The 17174-nt window shown below is 49.3% G+C and overlaps 1 protein-coding gene and 1 long non-coding RNA gene across 2 annotated transcripts; both read left to right on the top strand.

Annotated features, from left to right (window-relative positions):
* Nucleotides 1-1944: 1944 nt before the first annotated feature.
* On the top strand, nt 1945-11177 carry ZNF652 (zinc finger protein 652; the record flags this gene model as incomplete). The annotated part of the gene is made up of 5 exons (XM_083877829.1): nt 1945-2979; nt 6618-6765; nt 7957-8072; nt 9626-9770; nt 10630-11177. The coding sequence occupies exons 1-5, from the start codon at nt 2065-2067 to the stop codon at nt 11175-11177; spliced, it is 1872 nt and encodes a 623-aa protein (XP_083733955.1). The 5' UTR covers nt 1945-2064.
* A 1096-nt stretch (nt 11178-12273) lies between these two features.
* LOC310918521 lies at nt 12274-13935 on the top strand. Its single transcript, XR_014591679.1, has 3 exons — nt 12274-12394; nt 12491-12521; nt 12655-13935. It is a non-coding gene; the product is annotated as an uncharacterized lncRNA (long non-coding RNA).
* Nucleotides 13936-17174: the final 3239 nt, after the last annotated feature.

Raw genomic sequence — 17174 nt, 5'->3', positions numbered from 1 at the left:
TCACACAAAGATTTTCTTTATTGTTATTAATAATTAATAATTAATGTTAATTACTCAGGCACTGGTTAATTAATCTCCTGGTTGGTTCATCTCCTGTCCTGTCACTCCAAAGGGAGGAAAATTCTGGTTAAACAGAAATAATATTACGGGAATCTTTGGAAGAGAGGAGGGTTTGGGATATTGGGATGGAATTCCCAGGGAAGCTGTGGCTGCTCCACCCCTGTCAGTGTCCCAGGCCGGGCTGGAGAGCTCTGGGATCACAGAAAGTGTCCCTGGATGGGATTTGGTGTCTCTTCATTCCCATTCTGGGATCTCTCAGTCCTTAATTCTCCTTCCCTGCTCTCTCCAATCCCAGATTTAGCTCCATGTTTAGCTCAGAAATTCCCAGGTTGTTCCTGACAGGATCAGCCCAACCCAAAACCATCTTGAGCTCCCAAACTGGGACTTTTCCTGATGGGAAAAAAAAAAAAAATAAATAAAAGAAATGTGAGGGATTGATTGATCTGTGTCCATGAGGGAACCACATGGAGCTTCCTGCAGGAGGAAGTGGCAGCATCAGGGGCAAATTCCAGCTTGGGAAAAATGGATGGGGAAACTGATATTGTGGGGATTAAAGAGCTGGGGGAAGGGAGAGAAAGGAACAATTCCTCAAATCCTTCAAAATCCAAGATCTCTGGGGTTGTTCTCCTGGTCTGGTTTAGTGCTGCAAGGTGAGAATTCCTTCTGGAATCCTTCTGGAATTCCAGTTCCTTCTGGAATCCTTCTGGAATTCCTCAGGCGCTGCTCAGTTGTTGGAATGTGACTCTGGAATACACGAGGATGGGCTGGGGGAGGTTTGGGGTGTTTTGGGGTGGGTTTGCCCCGTGTTTGTGGGGGCAGAGCAGAATTTTGGGGTCACCAGTGGCCCCCCAGAAACCCAGGAAAAACAACTGAGGCGGCCTGTGGTGGATTTCCAGGAATCCTTGGATTCCTGGATTCACATTCCCTGGGAATCTGCTGATCCCTGATATTTGTGGGGATCCCAAATCCCACAAATAGCCAAAAATCCAGGAGAGAGATGGTTGTGGTGATCTTTGGTGGATGCAGAGCATCCCTTGCCTGGATTTCCATTCTCTGGAAATCTCCTGCTGGGAATTCTCCTGATATTGGTGGGGCTGTCAGTGCTCCCAAAAAATCCAGGAGAGATGGTTTGATCTCTGGTGGATGCAGAGCATCCCTTGCCTGGATTTCCTGGGAATTCCCTGGGAATCTGCTGCTGGGAATTCTCCTGTTCCCAGCTGTTTGTCCCTCCCTTTCCCAACCCCTCCCACCCTCAGCTCCTCCTGGAAAAAAAACACCCTCAGGGCTTTCCCCCAGCCCTACAAACCTTGAATCTGTCCAGATTCCAGTGCTGATTTCCCAATTCCAATGATGATTTCTCAATTCCAGCTCTGATTTCCCTCTCCCAGCTCTGATTTCCCTATTCCAGAGCTGAATTCCCAGTTCCAGAGCTGAATTTCCAATTCCAGTGCTGAATTCCCAATTCCAGTGATCATTTCCCTATTCCAGTGCTGAATTCCCTATTCCAGTGCTGAATTCCCTATTCCAGTGCTGAATTTCCAATTCCAATGCTGAATTCCCAATTCTAGTGATCATTTCCCTATTCCAGTGCTGAATTCCCAATTCCAGCTCTGATTTCCCAATTCCAATGATCATTTCCCTCTCCCAGCTCTGATTTCCCAATCCCAGCTCTGATTTCCCAATCCCAGTGCTCATTTCCCTATTCCAGTGATTATTTCCCAGTTCCATCCCTGATTTCCCTCTCCCAGCCCTGATTTCCCCGTCCCATCCCTGCCTTCCCCACCCCAGCCAGGCCATTTCCTGACCCTTCTCCTCTCTGTCTCTTGCAGATAAAATGCCCGAGGGCTCCTGTGGCTGCCGGAGGTCCCTCCCCGCCCTCCCCCTGCCGTGATCCCGACCCGCAGCCCCTCCAGGCCTCCCCCCGACCCCGCCGGGCTCCGATGGAAGAGGCGCCGGGCCGGAGCAGCCCCCCCGGGACGGAGGGAGCCCCATGAGCCCCCCCAGATGAGCCAGGCAGCCAAAGGGGAGCCCCCCGGGGCCGGCATGGCACAGGAGGGGCCTCCCGCCTTCTTCGGCAGCCAGGAGCTGGATCTGTCCACCAAGGTGTACAAGAGGGAGTCGGGGAGCCCCTTCTCGGTGCTGGTGGACAGCAAAGTGAGCAAAGGCCACCTCCACGAGAGGGACGAGCAGCAGGGCCCGTTCTTCAGGGAGGGCAGAGCCGTGGCAGAGGTGAGGGCCGTCAAGGAGGACAGGGAGAACTCCGACGAGGACGAGGATGAGGACGAGGACGAGGAGGAGGAGGACGAAGTGACTTACAAAAGGGAGCAGATTATAGTGGAGGTAAACCTTAACAACCAAACTTTAAATGTGTCCAAAGGGGAGAAGGGCGTCCCCTCCCAATCCAAAGAGACCGCTGTCCTTAAGAGCAGCAGCGAGGAAGAGGAGGACGAGGAGGAGGAGGAGGAGGAGGAGGACGGTGACAGCGGGGAGGAGGCCACGGAAGACAGCAACGAGTACGAGGAGAACAACGAGAGGCAGAAGAAGAAGGAGAAAAGAGCGGTGGAGAAGGTTAACGTGGGGCAGAGGAGGAGCAGGAGAACCGCCTCTGCCGCCGCCGCCGCCGCCTCGCCGGCACCCCGAGCCACACGGGGCCGCAGGAAAAGCTCCGAGCCCCCCAAGAGGAAGAAAAAAGCGGCTGCCAAGGAGGCCAAGGCGCCCGTGCAGAAATCCAAATGCGAGGAGAAGGAGACTCTGACCTGCGAGAAGTGCCCCAGGGTGTTCAACACCCGCTGGTACCTGGAGAAGCACATGAACGTCACCCACAGGCGGATGCAGATCTGCGATAAGTGCGGGAAGAAGTTTGTGCTCGAGAGCGAGCTGTCCCTGCACCAGCAAACGGACTGTGAGAAAAACATCCAGGTAGGTCCTGCTCTCACCTGCTCTGCCGGGGCTCTCACACACCTCCTGGCGTGGCCTGGATCCGGCTGGTGGATGCTTCACAGGGGGAAAAAATAATCTGGTTTTTTACAGCCCCAAGTGTTGAGTTGGGCTCTGATTTATCCCATTTTGGGGTCTCACAAAAGGAGGGGATGGCAGGGGAAAAATGCTCAGCTGCTCTGAGGAGTAAACTGTGAGTTGGGAGCTTTAGGAGGGTCGGAATCTGGAGGAAATGGTCCCAAAAAAATCTGAAGTTGTTTGGTAAATCCTCCTCCTCCTCTTGAGTTTGGAATTCCTGGTCCCACAGCGTGGCCAGGTGAGGTTTCCATGGGAAACAGAATTCCAGGAATTCCCTGGAATGGGAAAATCTGTGAGATTCCCGGAGAGGCAGGATCTGAGCTGGGCTTAAAACTGGATTTAAACCCCAAAGGGAATTCCCAAAGTGTTTCTAAAGGGTTGGAATTCATCACCTGCACCCCGAGCCTGCCAGGAAACCCCAAAAAAATATCCCTGGAGACACAAAAATCTCAGGTTTGTTTTTTTTTTTCCCTCCCCAGCAGCTCTCATGATTCCCTCTGGGTTTTTTTTCCCCTGGCTGCTTTCTCTGCCACCCCAAAATCTGCTTTTTTTGGCCTTTTTTTCACCCACCTCCTCCTGAAATCCTCCCAGCAGAGGCAGCAGCTCTGGTTGGATTTTTGGGCAGCTGGAATTTGCAGGGCAAGGAGGAGGGTTATTTTTTATTGTGAGAGTTTGAGCACAATAATTGAACATTTTTCATTGTTTGTTTGCTGAACTGGGTTGATCCCCAGCTCGCACTGTGTGGGAGATGGGGAATATTTATTGCAATTTCTCTTTTTCCAAGCTCTTTTTCCCAGCTCTGTGTAACTCTGGGTTGGGTTTCTTTTTCCTCTTATGCTTCAAGGAAGGATTTATTAATATAAATGTAATTTTTGCAGCTTTTGAAAAAAATATTTTTGGAGTTCAGTGCAGCAGGGAACATTTAAATGGGAATTCAGGAGATGCCCCATTTTACAGGGGCCTCATTCACAGCATAAAATTTAGGAAAGAATTTAAAAAATAAAGGAATTAAAATTTAAGCAGGAATTCCTGAATATTTTGAACACATCAAATGGAGAAATGTCCTTTATCCATCCACACGTGTGATGGGAAAAAGAGAAATTATAGAAATTATGGTTTAAATCAAACTAAAATTTTCCTTAATTCAGGGAATTAAATGTATCAGGGGGGAACTTTGTCCTGGAATAAAAACAGCTTTAATATTGAAGAAACAAAATATTAATATCAATATTGATTTATTATTGGATAGAAATGAAAATCAAGGTTGGCTCCTCCCAGTTTTTCATCCCAGGGGTGGAATAAATTTGTTTTTCCAGGTAATTCCTGTTTTTTTCTCCATCACAACCAGCACCTTCACTGGATTTCTGTCGTCACCTTGGGCTCTCTGTGTTGCTGTTTTAATTATTTAATCCTTAATTATCGAATCCTTAATTCAGGTTGTGGCCTTGACCCCCTCCAAGGGCTCGTTGTGCTGTAAATCCAAAGATTTGGGGTCATTCCTTTAGGAAATTCCTCGTAGGAATTGGGAATTTCTTCTTTCTCTAGGGAATTTTTTATTTTTCCTCTTCCCAAGAGGGGAATTCCCAGCAGGTGCTGCAGGGGCAGAGCCCCAGAATTCCCAGAGAGTCCAAGAAACAGCCCAAACGAGCAGGATCTGTTAATTTGTTAATTAATTAATCAGCACCCAGCCCTCCTGGCTGATGGGGAGAGGGTGGGAATTGATGGGGCTGGGGGAAGGGGAGATACCCCCAAAACCCCAAACATCCCCCAAAAAACCCCAAAACGAGGCACAAAATTCCTCCTTCTGAGGTGAAAATTATTTGGTTTCCTCACACTCCGGGATTTCCAGCTGGAATTTCCACACTGGACATGGATTTTATTTTTAAAAATGAAGTTTTTGAGAAGGAAGAAAAGGAAGAGCTGAAATCCTGAAATCCTCCTGATTTCCTGGACATTCCGCAGGAGTTTTGGGAAAGGAATTCTCTCGTTCCAGTGTCACTTTGGACTCCAGTGGGACCTTTAATGAATGAATAAATGAATTAATTAATCAATTAATGAATGAAGAGAGCACAGCAGGAGGAGCTGATGCCTGGATTTGCTTCAGGAGCTGCTTTCCATGGAGATCCACTGGGATGGGATCTGTTTTCCATGGAGATCCACTGGGATGGGAAGTTTCCATGGAGATCCACTGGGATGGGATCTGCTTTCCTTGGAGATCCACTGGGATGGGAACTGCTTTCCTTGGAGATCCACTGGGATGGGATCTGCTTTCCCTGGAGATCCACTGGGATGGGATCTGCTTTCCCTGGAGATCCACTGGGATCTGATCTGTTTTCCATGGAGATCACTCAGGATGGGAAGTTTCCAGGAGATCCACTGGGATGGGAGAGCCTGGACTGGCCACACCTGGATTTTAGGGGGCAGGAAAGGCTGGATGAGACTTTGGGATTTCAATGGTGTTGGCATTTTCCAGTTCTGTTGGGTTCTTCCCTCTCCAGGAGTTTGGATTTTCCCAGTCTGAGTGTTTGGATTCTTTGTACTCCAGGGATTTGGATCCTTCCCTCTCCAGAGTTTGGATTCTTTTTATTCCAAGACCTTGGATTTTTTTCTCCACCACTGGTTTGAATTCTTCCCTTTCCCCTGGTTTGGATCCTTCCCTCTCCAAGGGTTTGGTTTTTCCCTCTCCAAGGGTTTGGATTTTCCCACTCCAAGAATTTGGATTCTTCCCACTCCAAGGATTCTTTCTACTCCAAGGGTTTGGATCCTTCTCATGGAAAATGTTTGGATTTTCTCACTCCAAGGGTTTGGATTTTTTCACTCTGAAGGTTTGGATCCTTCTCACTGAAAATGTTTGGATTTTCCCACTCCAGGGTTTGGATCCTTCTCACTGAAAGGGTTTGGATCCTTCCCTCTCCAAGGGTTTGGAAATGTTTGGATTTTCACTGAAAATGTTTGGGTTTTCTCACTCCAAGGGTTTGGATCTTCCCTCTCCAAGGGTTTGGATCCTTTTCACTGAAAATGTTTGGGTTTTCTCACTCCAAAGGTTTGGATCTTCCCTCTCCAGGGGTTTGGATTTTCCCTCTCCGAGGGTTTGGATTTTCTCGTTCCAGGAGTTTGGATTTTTTCATTCCAAGGGTCTGGATCCTTCCCTCTCCAAGGGTTCGGATCCTTCCCATTCTGTCGGTCTGGATCTTCCCACTCTGAGAGTTTGGATCTTCCCTCTCCAGGGGTTTGGATTTTTTCATTCTAAGTGTCTGGATCCTTCCCTCTTCAAGGGTTTGGATTTTCCCTCCCAGGGTTTCTCTCTCCAAGGGTTTGGATTTTCCCCACTCCAGGGTCTGGATTCTCCCAGCCCAGCAGCACAGGGGTTGATTTTCCCCCGTTACTGTTGGATTTTGGGGATCAGGAGGCCACCAGCACTTCCCCTCCCCAAAACCCACATTCCCAGGCACCTTTTTCACCGTTTTGTGACCTTTTTTTCCCCTTATCTGACTCCCCAATCCCTGCCCTAACCCCAAATCCCGCTCTGTGCCCACCCCCAGTGCGTGTCCTGCAACAAATCCTTCAAGAAGCTCTGGTCCCTCCACGAGCACATCAAGATCGTGCACGGCTACGCCGAGAAGAAATTCTCGTGCGAGATCTGCGAGAAGAAGTTCTACACCATGGCCCACGTGCGCAAACACATGGTCGGTGAGTGACCCCGGGGGGACAGCCAGGGGCTTTGGGGGGGGTCTGGGGGCTTTGGGGAGGTTAAAATAGTCTGGGGGAAGTGAAATAGTCAGGGGAGATTGGAGTGGGGGAAGTGAAATGGTCAGGGGAAGGTAAAATAGTCAGGGAAAGTTAAAATAATCAGGGAAAATTAAAATCGGGAAAGTTAAAATAGTCAGAGAAAAGTAAAATAAGGAAAATTGAAGTGGGGAAATGGAAAGAGTCAGGGAAAAGTAAATTAATCGGGGAAAATTGAAATAGGGAAAAGGAAAATAATCACAGAAAATGGAAATAGTCGCAGAAAACTGAAATAGGAAAAACTGAAATAGTCAGGGAAAGTTAAAATAGTCAGGGGGAATTGAAATAATCAGGGAAAACTGAATAGGGAAAATTGAAATAGGGAAAATTGGAATGGGGAAATTGAAATAGTCAGGGAAAAGTAAAATAATCAGGGAAAATTGAAATAGGGAAAACTGAAATAGGGAAAGTTAAAATAGTCAAGGTAAAGTAAAACAATCAGGGAAAATTGAAATAGTGAGGGGAAAGCCCCATTTTCTCTGGATTCCCCCCAAAATTCTGAGATCCCGTTGAACAGCAAGAAAAATGGTACAAAATCTGTGTTGAACAGCGAGAAACTCCCAAGTGTGAGCACAGCCCAGGCTCTGCTTCCAACCTACCCACCAGGAATCATTTCCCTGCCTGGAATTTCCATGGGAATGTTTCTCCTAAACCCTGTTTTCCCTGTTTTACCCCCAAAATTTGGGATCCCATGAAACCCAGCCAATTCCAGAGTTTAATGGCACAAACCCCTTTGTGTGAACAGTGAGTGTGAGCACAGCCCAGGCTCTGCTTCCAAACCACCAACTAGGAATCATTTCCCTGCCTGGAATTTCTGGGAATGTTTCTCCCCAAGCCCCATTTTCCCTGGATTGTCCCCAAAACTCTGGGATCTCGTTGAACAGCAAGAAAAATGGTACAAAATCCATGTTGAACAGCGAGAAACTCCCAAGTGTGAGCACAGCCCAGGCTCTGCTTCCAAACCACCCACCAAGAATCACTTCCCTGCCTGAAATTCCTGGAAATATTTCCCCCAACCCCTGTTTTCCCTGGATTTCCCCTCTGTGACCCCCCCAAAATTTATATATTATTTATTATTATTTTTCTTTGCTGCAGCCCACACCAAGGACATGCCCTTCACCTGCGAGACCTGCGGCAAGTCCTTCAAGCGCAGCATGTCCCTCAAGGTGCACTCCCTGCAGCACTCGGGGGAGAAACCCTTCCGCTGTGAGGTGAGGCCTGAAATCCCCGGGAGAGATCCCTGGGAATGCTCCTGGGATACTGGGAATGGCCTGGGATGGGCTGGGAATGGCCTGGGATACTGGGAATGGCCTGGGATGGGCTGGGAATGAGGGGGTGGTTTCAGCAGAGTTTGGGAATTCTCCATGTGGGGGAATCACTGATGGGTGATCCCAGCACAAGTCCCTCCTCTGGGATTTCTGGAGGGATTGAGGGGTTTAAATCCCTGGGATAAATCCATGGGAATGCTCCTGGGATAGTGGGAATGGCCTAGGATGGGCTGGGAATGGCCTGGGAATGAGGGGCAGAGTTTGGGAATTTAAATCACTGAGCAGTGATCTCAGCACTGATCCCTCTTTAGGCATTTCTGTAGGGACTGAGGGGGTTAAATCCATGGGAGAAATCCATGGGAATGGCCTGGGATACTGGGAATGGCCTGGGAATGCTCTGGGAATGATGTGGGATGAGGGGTGGTTTCAGCAGAGTTTCGGAATTCTCCATGTGGGGGAATCACTGATGGGTGATCCCAGCACAGGTCCCTCCTCTGGGATTTCTGGAAGGACTGAGGGGTTTAAATCCCTGGGAGAGATCCCTGGGAATGCTCCTGGGATACTGGGAATGGCCTGGGATGGGCTGGGAATGGCTGGGGAATGAGGGGCAGAGTTTGGGAATTTAAATCACTGAGAGGTGATCGAAGCCCAGGTCTCCTCAGGGATTTGTGGAGGGATTGAAGGGGTTAAATCCATGGGGAGAAATCCATAGGGATAAAAATCCCTGGGATAAATCCATGGGAATGCTCCTGGGATGGGCTGGGAATGAGGGGCAGATTTATCAAATTTTGGGAATTCTCCATGTGGGGGAATCACTGAGGAGTGATCCCTGCCCAGGTCCCTCCTCAGGGATCTCTGGAGGGACTGAGGGGGTTAAATCCATGGAGATTTAACAACACTGGTGCTGCAGGCTTGGGAATGACAATTCCAGGGAAAGAAATTCCCTAAAAGAGCCGGGAAGGGCCATGAGGAGCTGGTTTGGAGGGAGGCAGAGTCCTCTAGTGGAGAGAGAACGGGCAGCTCCACTCCACAGGAACCCTTTTCTCCTGAAATAACCCTGTCCCTGCCTGGCTTTTCCCCAGGCAGTTCCAGCTTTTCCCTTAAAATTCCATCTTTTCCTTCCCAATTCCGTCTTTTCTCTTTCCAATTCCATATTTTCCCCACCCAATTCCATCTTTTCCCTCCTAATTCCACCTTTTCCCCACCCAACTCCAGCTTTTCCCTTAAAATTCCATCTTTTCTCACCTAATTCCATCTTTTCTCATCCTATTTCATCTTTCCTCTCCCAACTCCAGCTTTTCCCTTAAAATTCCAGCTTTTCCCGTCCAATCCCAGCTTTTCCAACCCTCCCTCCCTCAAACAAACCACTCCAATCCCTCATTTCTCAACATCCAAAACCCAAAAAAGGGAAGGATCCTCTTCCAACCCTTCCCAACCCCTCGGGGGGTCACTCCCACCTCCCCAAAATCCCAAAAATTCCCAATATTTTCTCCCAGAACTGCGACGAGAGGTTCCAGTACAAGTACCAGCTGCGCTCCCACATGAGCATCCACATCGGGCACAAGCAGTTCATGTGCCAGTGGTGTGGCAAGGACTTCAACATGAAGCAGTATTTCGACGAGCACATGAAAACACACACTGGTGAGGGGCTGGGGAGAGCCCTGGAGGGGGGATTTCTGTGGGATTCCTGAGGGATTTGGGGTTTGTGGCCTTGGGTCGGGGCCTTCGTGGTGTTAAAGTCTGAATTGGGATTTCCTGAGAGGGGAAATGGAGGTGGGGAGGATTTACTGGGGGGTTTGGGGTCTGGAGGAGTCCCTGGGTGGAGAGTTTTGGCCCTAAATCCTGAGGGGAGACAGGATTTCAGAGCCCAAACCCAAACTGTGACAGGATTTCAGAGCCCCAAACCCAAACTGGGCCAGGATTTCAGAGCCCAAACCCAAACTGGGCCAGGATTTCAGAGCCCAAACCCAAACTGGGCCAGGATTTCAGAGCCTTTTGGCCCCAAATCCTGAGGGAAGCCAAGATTTCCTAAACCTCTATTGATCCCCAAGGGCAGTGGTGTTTCCCCAGGGATGAGAGAACTTTTCTGGGGATGAAGGGATTTTTCCAGGGATTCTCCCAGTGATCAAGAGACTCTTCCAAGGGTTCTCCCAGAGATCAGGGGTTCTCCATGAATGAGGGAACTTTTCCACAGCCTCTCGCAGGGATCCAGGGACTTTTCCAAGGGATGAGGAGACTTTTCTTGGGGTTCTCCCAGGGCTCAGGGGACTTTTCCAGGGGTTCTCCCAGGGATAAGGAAACTTTTCCAAGTGTTTTCCATGGATGAGGGAACTTTACTAAAGGTTCTCCCAGGGCTCAGGGGTTCTCCCAGGAATACGAGAACTTTTCCAAGGGCTGAGGGAACTTTCCCAAAGCTTCTCCCAGGGCTCAGGGATCCTCCCAGAACTTTTCCAAGCCCTCCCCATGACCAAGCAAACCTCCCCCTGTGTGTTGTGAGCAGGAGAGAAGCCCTTCATCTGCGAGATCTGCGGGAAGAGCTTCACCAGCCGGCCCAACATGAAGCGGCACCGGCGGACGCACACGGGGGAGAAGCCGTACCCCTGCGACGTCTGCGGCCAGCGCTTCCGCTTCTCCAACATGCTCAAGGCGCACAAGGAGAAATGTTTCCGTGTCACCAGCCCCGCCACCAGCACCGGGACTGGCGCCAGCCCGGCCTTGCTGCCCGGCCCCTGCCCGGCCCCTCCGGCCACCGCCGCGGTCACTCTGGGGCTGGGCCCGGCCGTGCCGGCCCCGCCGCGTCCGGTCCCTCACCCCTACGGTCCCCTGGCCCTGCCCGTGCCCCACGGGGGGCATCACCCTCACGGGGGGCACCACCACCACCATCCTCCTCCTCCTCCTCCTCCCCAGCACCTGCCCGTGCCCCCCGTGCCGCACCTGCCGCCGCCGCCGGCGCTGTTCAAGAGCGAGCCCCTGAACCACCGCGGGCACGGCGGGGCCGATGGATTTCTGAGACACCTGGACAAGGGCAGCCCGGCACAGCCACACTGACTGACTGACTGACACCCCCTGGGAGACAGGTTTGGGGGCTCAGAGACCTGGGCTCCGGGATTCGGGGGGATCTGGGGTGGGTTTGAGCCCCTGAACCACCACTGCGGGCATGGCAGCGATGGCATCGTGCAGCACCTGGACAAGCCTGGCACAACCACACTGACTGAAATGCCCTGGAGCCAGGTTTGGGGGCTGGGATCCAGGTTTGGGACCTGGGACCCAGGTTTGGGGTCTCGGATCCAGGATTTAGGGGGATCTGGGATGGGTTTGAGCCCTGAATCACCGTGGGCACGGCGGCAGTGATGGATTCATGCAGCACCTGGACAAGCCTGGCACAGCCACACTGACTGAAATGCCCTGGAGCCAGGTTTGGGGTTTGGGATCTGATCTGGGATGGGATCCAGGTTTGGGGGGATCTGGGATGGGATTTAGCCCCTGAACCACCACGGGCACAGCACCAGTGGCTTCCTGAGACACCTGGACAAGCCCGGCACAGCCACACTGACTGACCCCCCCTGGACCCAGGTTTGGGAGCTGGGACCCAAATTTGGGATCTGATCTGGCATCCAGGACCTGGGATTCCACGTTTGGGATCTGAGACCTGAGATCCAGGTTTGGGATCTGGGATTTGGGCTGGGATTCAGGGGTGGGATCTGGGATGGAATTGAGACCCTAAACCACAGCAAGGGCTTCCTGTGGCAGCTGGACAGGCCTGGCACAGCCACAGTGACTGACACGGCCTGGGATCCAGGTTTGGGATCTGGGATCCAGATTTGGGATCTGGGATCCAGATTTGGGATCTGGGGCCCAGGTTTGGGATCCAGGACCTGCTCTCCTGCCGCCCCACACCGTGTTTGGGATGGGGATTTGGGGTCTGGGCTGGAGCACGGCCTGGGCTGGGACAGACACACTGACACGCCTGGGGTGGGATCTGGGATCTGCCCTCCTGCTACCCCACAGCACACTGAGGATCAGGATTTGGGATCCAGGACCCAGCTTTGGGATCCAGGGCCCAGCTTTGGTATCCAGTCTGGGTCTGGGATTCAGGGTCCAGCTTTGGGATCCAATCTGGGTCTGGGATCCATGTCTGGGATACAGGGTCCATCTTTGAGATCTGATCTGGGTCTGGGATCCAGGGTCCAGCTTTGGGATCTTATCTGGGTCTAGGATCTAATCTTGGTCTGGGATCCAGGATCCAGGTCTGGGATCCAGTCTGAGTCCAGGATCCAGGAACCATCTTTGGGATCCAATCTGGGTCTGGGATCTGATCTGGGTCTGGGATCCAGGATCCATCTTCAACATCCAGGGTCCAGCTTTGGGATCCAGTCTGGGTCTGGGATCCAGGTTTGGGATCCGATCTGGGTCTGGGATCCAGGGTCCATCTTTAGGCTCCAGCTCTGGGATCCAGGGTCCAGCTTTGGGATCCAGTCTGGGTCTGGGATGCGGGTTTGGGATCCGATCTGGGTCTGGGCTGCAGGGTCCAGCTTTGGTATCTAAGATCCATCTTTGGGATCCAGTCTGGGTCTGTGATCCCTCCTCCCACCCCTGACCCCCCTCCTGGGCCGAGCTCTGCCCCAAACCCCCCCAGACCCCTCCCCAGGACCCCCCAGGACCGGATCCCCTCCCCAGTCCCTGTTTTTCCCCCGTTGGGTTGATCCCCCTTGGCCGCGGGGCCCGGGGGGTCCCTCACTCCCCTGGGCTGGCGAGGTTTGCTTGGCTTTTATATCCCGGCCCTCTCTCTCCTCAAAGAGGAGACAGGCCCGGGGCTCTTTGTACTAATGGGAAAGGCTGTGAGTTAATTAATTAATACAGAGCATTAATGATCACTGTGTACGTAATGATTCCTTTCAGCACCCCCCCCACCCTGCCCCAAGCTTGGAGTATTTGTCCAAAAATACAAAAAAAAAAGGAAAAAATAGGAAAAAACCCAACACCTTCCCCAAAAAAATCTTCCCCTCCCTGCCCATTGTTTTGTTTTTTTTTTTTTTTTTTTGTGTAGCTCTCTCCTAACACACTTCTTTATTTTACTACAGAAATTATTTTAGAGGGTTTTTTTGTATAGATCCTATTTAGTAGAGTCTGTTTCTAAAAACAAAACAAAGCGAAAAAAATAAGAAAAAAAATTGATGATGATGATAATAATAATAATTAATAATAATAATAATAATTGTATTTCCATAAACGGTGTAATTTTTTTCAGTGTAGCTGCACCTCTTGTTGTACAATAGAGAAATTTTTTTATATAATCAGCCCAGATGTGATTTCCTCGAGAGACGCTTGTCCCAAAATTCCCCCCAACCCCACAATTCCAAGGTGCTTCGGAGAAGAGAGGAAAGAAAAAAAAAAAAAAAAAACAACCCAAAACCCCGAGAGGTCTCTGGAAAAATCACCCCAAAAATCGGTGACAATTTCTGGATTTAATTTATTTTTTAGAGCTTTTTAAATTGGGGTTTTTTTAAAACTTTATTCCCTTTTTTTTTCCTGGTTTCTCTTCAGCTTCTTGAGGTCGGATTTTCCTGCTGGACGTGGAATTGGGAATTTTATTGGGATGGGGTTGGGAAGGGAGATTTTGGTCCTGGAAATTTGGAATATTTGGGAAGTTGCAGAAAGGGGGGAAGTGAAATGTCCTGAGTCAGCCAAGAGTTTGATTTGGTGTGTTTTCCATGGGATTGATTAATTTAGGGATGAATCCAGGGCTGATCTCTGGATTTAGGGAATTCCTGGAGGGGGGAATTCAGTGGGATCAGGGACAGGGGAATTCAGTGGGATCAGGGAATTCCTGGAATTTTGGGAATGGAGAATTTAGTGGGATCAGGGAATTCCTGGAATTCCTGGTTGAGGGAATCCAGTGGGATCAGGGAATTCCTGAGGAGGGGAATGCAGTGGGATCAGAGAATTCATGGAATTTCTAGAAGGGATTGCAGTGGGATCAGGGACAGGGAATTCCTGGAATTCCTATAGAGGGGAATCCAGTGGGATCAGGGAATTTCTGGGAGATCAGGGACAGGGAATTCCTGAAGAGGGGAATGCAGTGGGATCAGAGAATTCATGGAATTTCTAGAAGGAATTGCAGTGGGATCAGGGACAGGGAATTCCTGGAATTCTTGGAATGTGGAAGTCAGTGGGATCAGGGAATTCTGGGAATGAGGAATGCAGTGGGATCAGGGAATTCCTGGAATTCCTGTAGAGGGGAATCCAGTGGGATCAGAGGATTCTGGGGATGTGGAATGCAGTGGGATCAGGGAATTCCTGGGAGAAGATCAGGGACAGGGAATTCCTGGAATTCTTGGAATTCCTATAGAGAGGAATCCAGTGGGATCAGGGAATTCCTGAGGAGGGAAATTCAGTGGGATCAGGGACAGGGAATTCCTGGTTGAGGGAATTCAGTGGGATCAAGGACAGAGATTTCTTGGAATGGGGAATCCAGTGGGATCGGGGAATTCCTGAGGAGGAGAATCCAGTGGGATGAGGGACAGGGAATTCTTGGAATGGGGAATCCAGTGGGATCAGGGAGTTCCTGGAATTCCTGGAGCTCCTGCCCATTTTTGGGGACAAGGAAATTCTGGGCTGGAGCCATTCCCAGCCCTGGCTGTTCCATCCCAGAAACCCAGGATGGTTTTTAGGGACAAAATCAGGGATTTTGGGCAAATCCAGCCCCGGGTGGGAACTGGAGCTGTTCCCTGGGAATTCCCCATTCCAAGGGTTGGGATTCCCTTTTAACCCCCAGCCTGGATTTCCCCTCCTGGATCCAGGAATTCCCTCCAGAAAATCCCTTTTTTTCCTGGGAATTTCTCCTCCTGCTGCTGCTTTTCCCACCCCAATCCCAATAAATTCCTCAATTCCTGGGGAAATTCCTGGTCCTGTTTTTTTTTTGGGATTCATTTTTAACCAGGAAAGGTGGAATTCTCTCCTGGCTGGGAAAACCTTTGGAATTTCCTCCTCCCTGGATGTTTCCCCAATCCTGGAGTTGGGTTTTCCTTAACACTGGAAAATTTTTGGGCTCAAAAACCTCATTTTTTGGCTGAACTGAATGACTTTTCTTTAAAAAAAAAAAAAAATTCTCCTGAATATTTAAATCCCTTTTTTCCCCTCCTGGCACGAAAATTCCAATCCTGAATTCCCAATTCCCTGGAATTCTCTTCATTCCCATCCCGTGCCACAATTCCCTGCTCAGACCTGGGGAAAAAAAAAAAAAAAAAAAAAAAAAAAAAAAAAAAAAAAAAAAAAAAAAAAAAATCTGATTTTTAAACACTGAAAAAAAACCCCCAAAACTCCCAAAATTTCTATTTCAGGTTTAACAAAATTAATTTTTTTCCTCCTCATTATTTCCAGGGGCTCTTCCAATAATTCCAGAATCTGGGATGGGGTTTTGGGGTTTGTTTTTTTTTTTTTTTTTTTTAATTATTATTATTTTCCTGTTCTTCAGCTCCGCTCTGTATCGGATCATTCTGAGAATTTTATGAACTTCCTTTCTGTGGAAGAAGATTAAAAATTCCAACCCCTGTTCCCGGTCTGGCCGTGATGTGAGAGGGGAGGGAGGGCTGGGGGCCTTCAACAGGGGAAATTCCAGGAAAAAATTGGGTTAAAATGTGGAAAATTTGGGTTAAAATGCAGAAAATTCATGGAAAAATTTGGGTTAAAATGCAGAAAATATTGGGGTTTAAAATACAAAAATAATGAGGTGTAAAATGCAGGAAATTCAGGGAAAATTCGGGGTTTAAAATACAGAAAATATTGAGGTTTAAAATGCAGGGAATTCAGGGAAATTTTGGGTTAAAATGCAGGAAATTTGGGGTTTAAAATGGAGGAAATTCAGGGGAATTTTGGGGTTAAAATGCAAAAAGTTCGGGGAAAATTTGGGTTTAAAATGCAGAAAATATTGGGGTTTAAAATACAGAAAATAGTGAGGTTTAAAATGCAGGAAATTCAGGGGAAAATTGGGGTTTAAAATGCAGAAAATTTGGGGAAAATTGGGAGGTTAAAATGCAGGAAATTTGGAGTTAAAATTCAGGGAAAAATTGGAGTTTAAAATGCAGGAAATTCAGGGGAAATTCGGGTTAGAATGCAGGAAATATTGGGGTTTAAAATGCAGGGAATTCAGGGGAAATTTTGCAGGGATGGGAAATTCCCCCTCAGTGGGACCTGCAGGATTCATGCCGTGGGATAAATGGAATTTTTTGCCAATTCCAGAGGGTTTTCCCTTCTAAATAATCCCGGGAATTCTCTCCATCCACCAGCAACGTGTCGCTCTAATGGAAAATCCTGAATTTCCTGGGTTTTTCAGGGATTGGAAAAGGTTCCCCTGATTTTCCAGGGGCTGGAAAACGTTCCCGTGGTTTTCCAGGGGCTGGAAAATGTTCCTGTGGTTTTCCAGGGGCTGGAAAATGTTCCTGTAGTTTTTTCCAAGGGCTGGAAAATGTTCCTGTGATTTTATCCAAGGATGGGAAAAGGTTCCCATGGTTTTATCCAGGAGTTGGAAAAATCTCCTGTAGTTTTTTCCAGGGGTTGGAAAAGGTTCCTGTGATTTTATCCAGGGATGGGAAAAGGTTCCCGTGGATTTCCAGGGATGGAAAAGTCTCCTGTGGTTTTATCCAGGGGCTGGAAAAGGTTCCTGTAGTTTTTTCCAGGGATGGGAAAAGGTTCCCGTGGATTTCCAGGGATGGAAAAGTCTCCTGTGGTTTTATCCAGGGGCTGGAAAAGGTTCCTGTAGTTTTTTCCAGGGATGGGAAAAGGTTCCTGTCCTTTTCCAGGGGCTGGAAAATGTTTCTGTGGTTTTATCCAGGGGTGGGAAAAGGTTCCTGTGATTTTATCCAGGAGTTGGAAAAATCTCCTGTAGTTTTTTTTCCAGGGGCTGGAAAAGGTTCCTGTAGTTTTTTCCAGGGATGGGAAAAATCTCCTCAGGTTTTCCAGGGGCTGCCCCGGGTTCTGCAGGAATCCAGGAGGATCCAAGGGATTGGAAAAGGTTCCCGTGGTTTTCCAGGGATGGGAAAAGGCTCC

This window comes from Zosterops lateralis (assembly GCF_965231275.1).
Source record: "Zosterops lateralis genome assembly, chromosome: 24".
Classification (NCBI taxonomy): Eukaryota; Metazoa; Chordata; class Aves; order Passeriformes; family Zosteropidae; genus Zosterops; species Zosterops lateralis.
The sequence above is the reverse complement of the archived record's forward strand: the minus strand, read 5'-3'. Positions and strand labels throughout refer to the sequence as shown.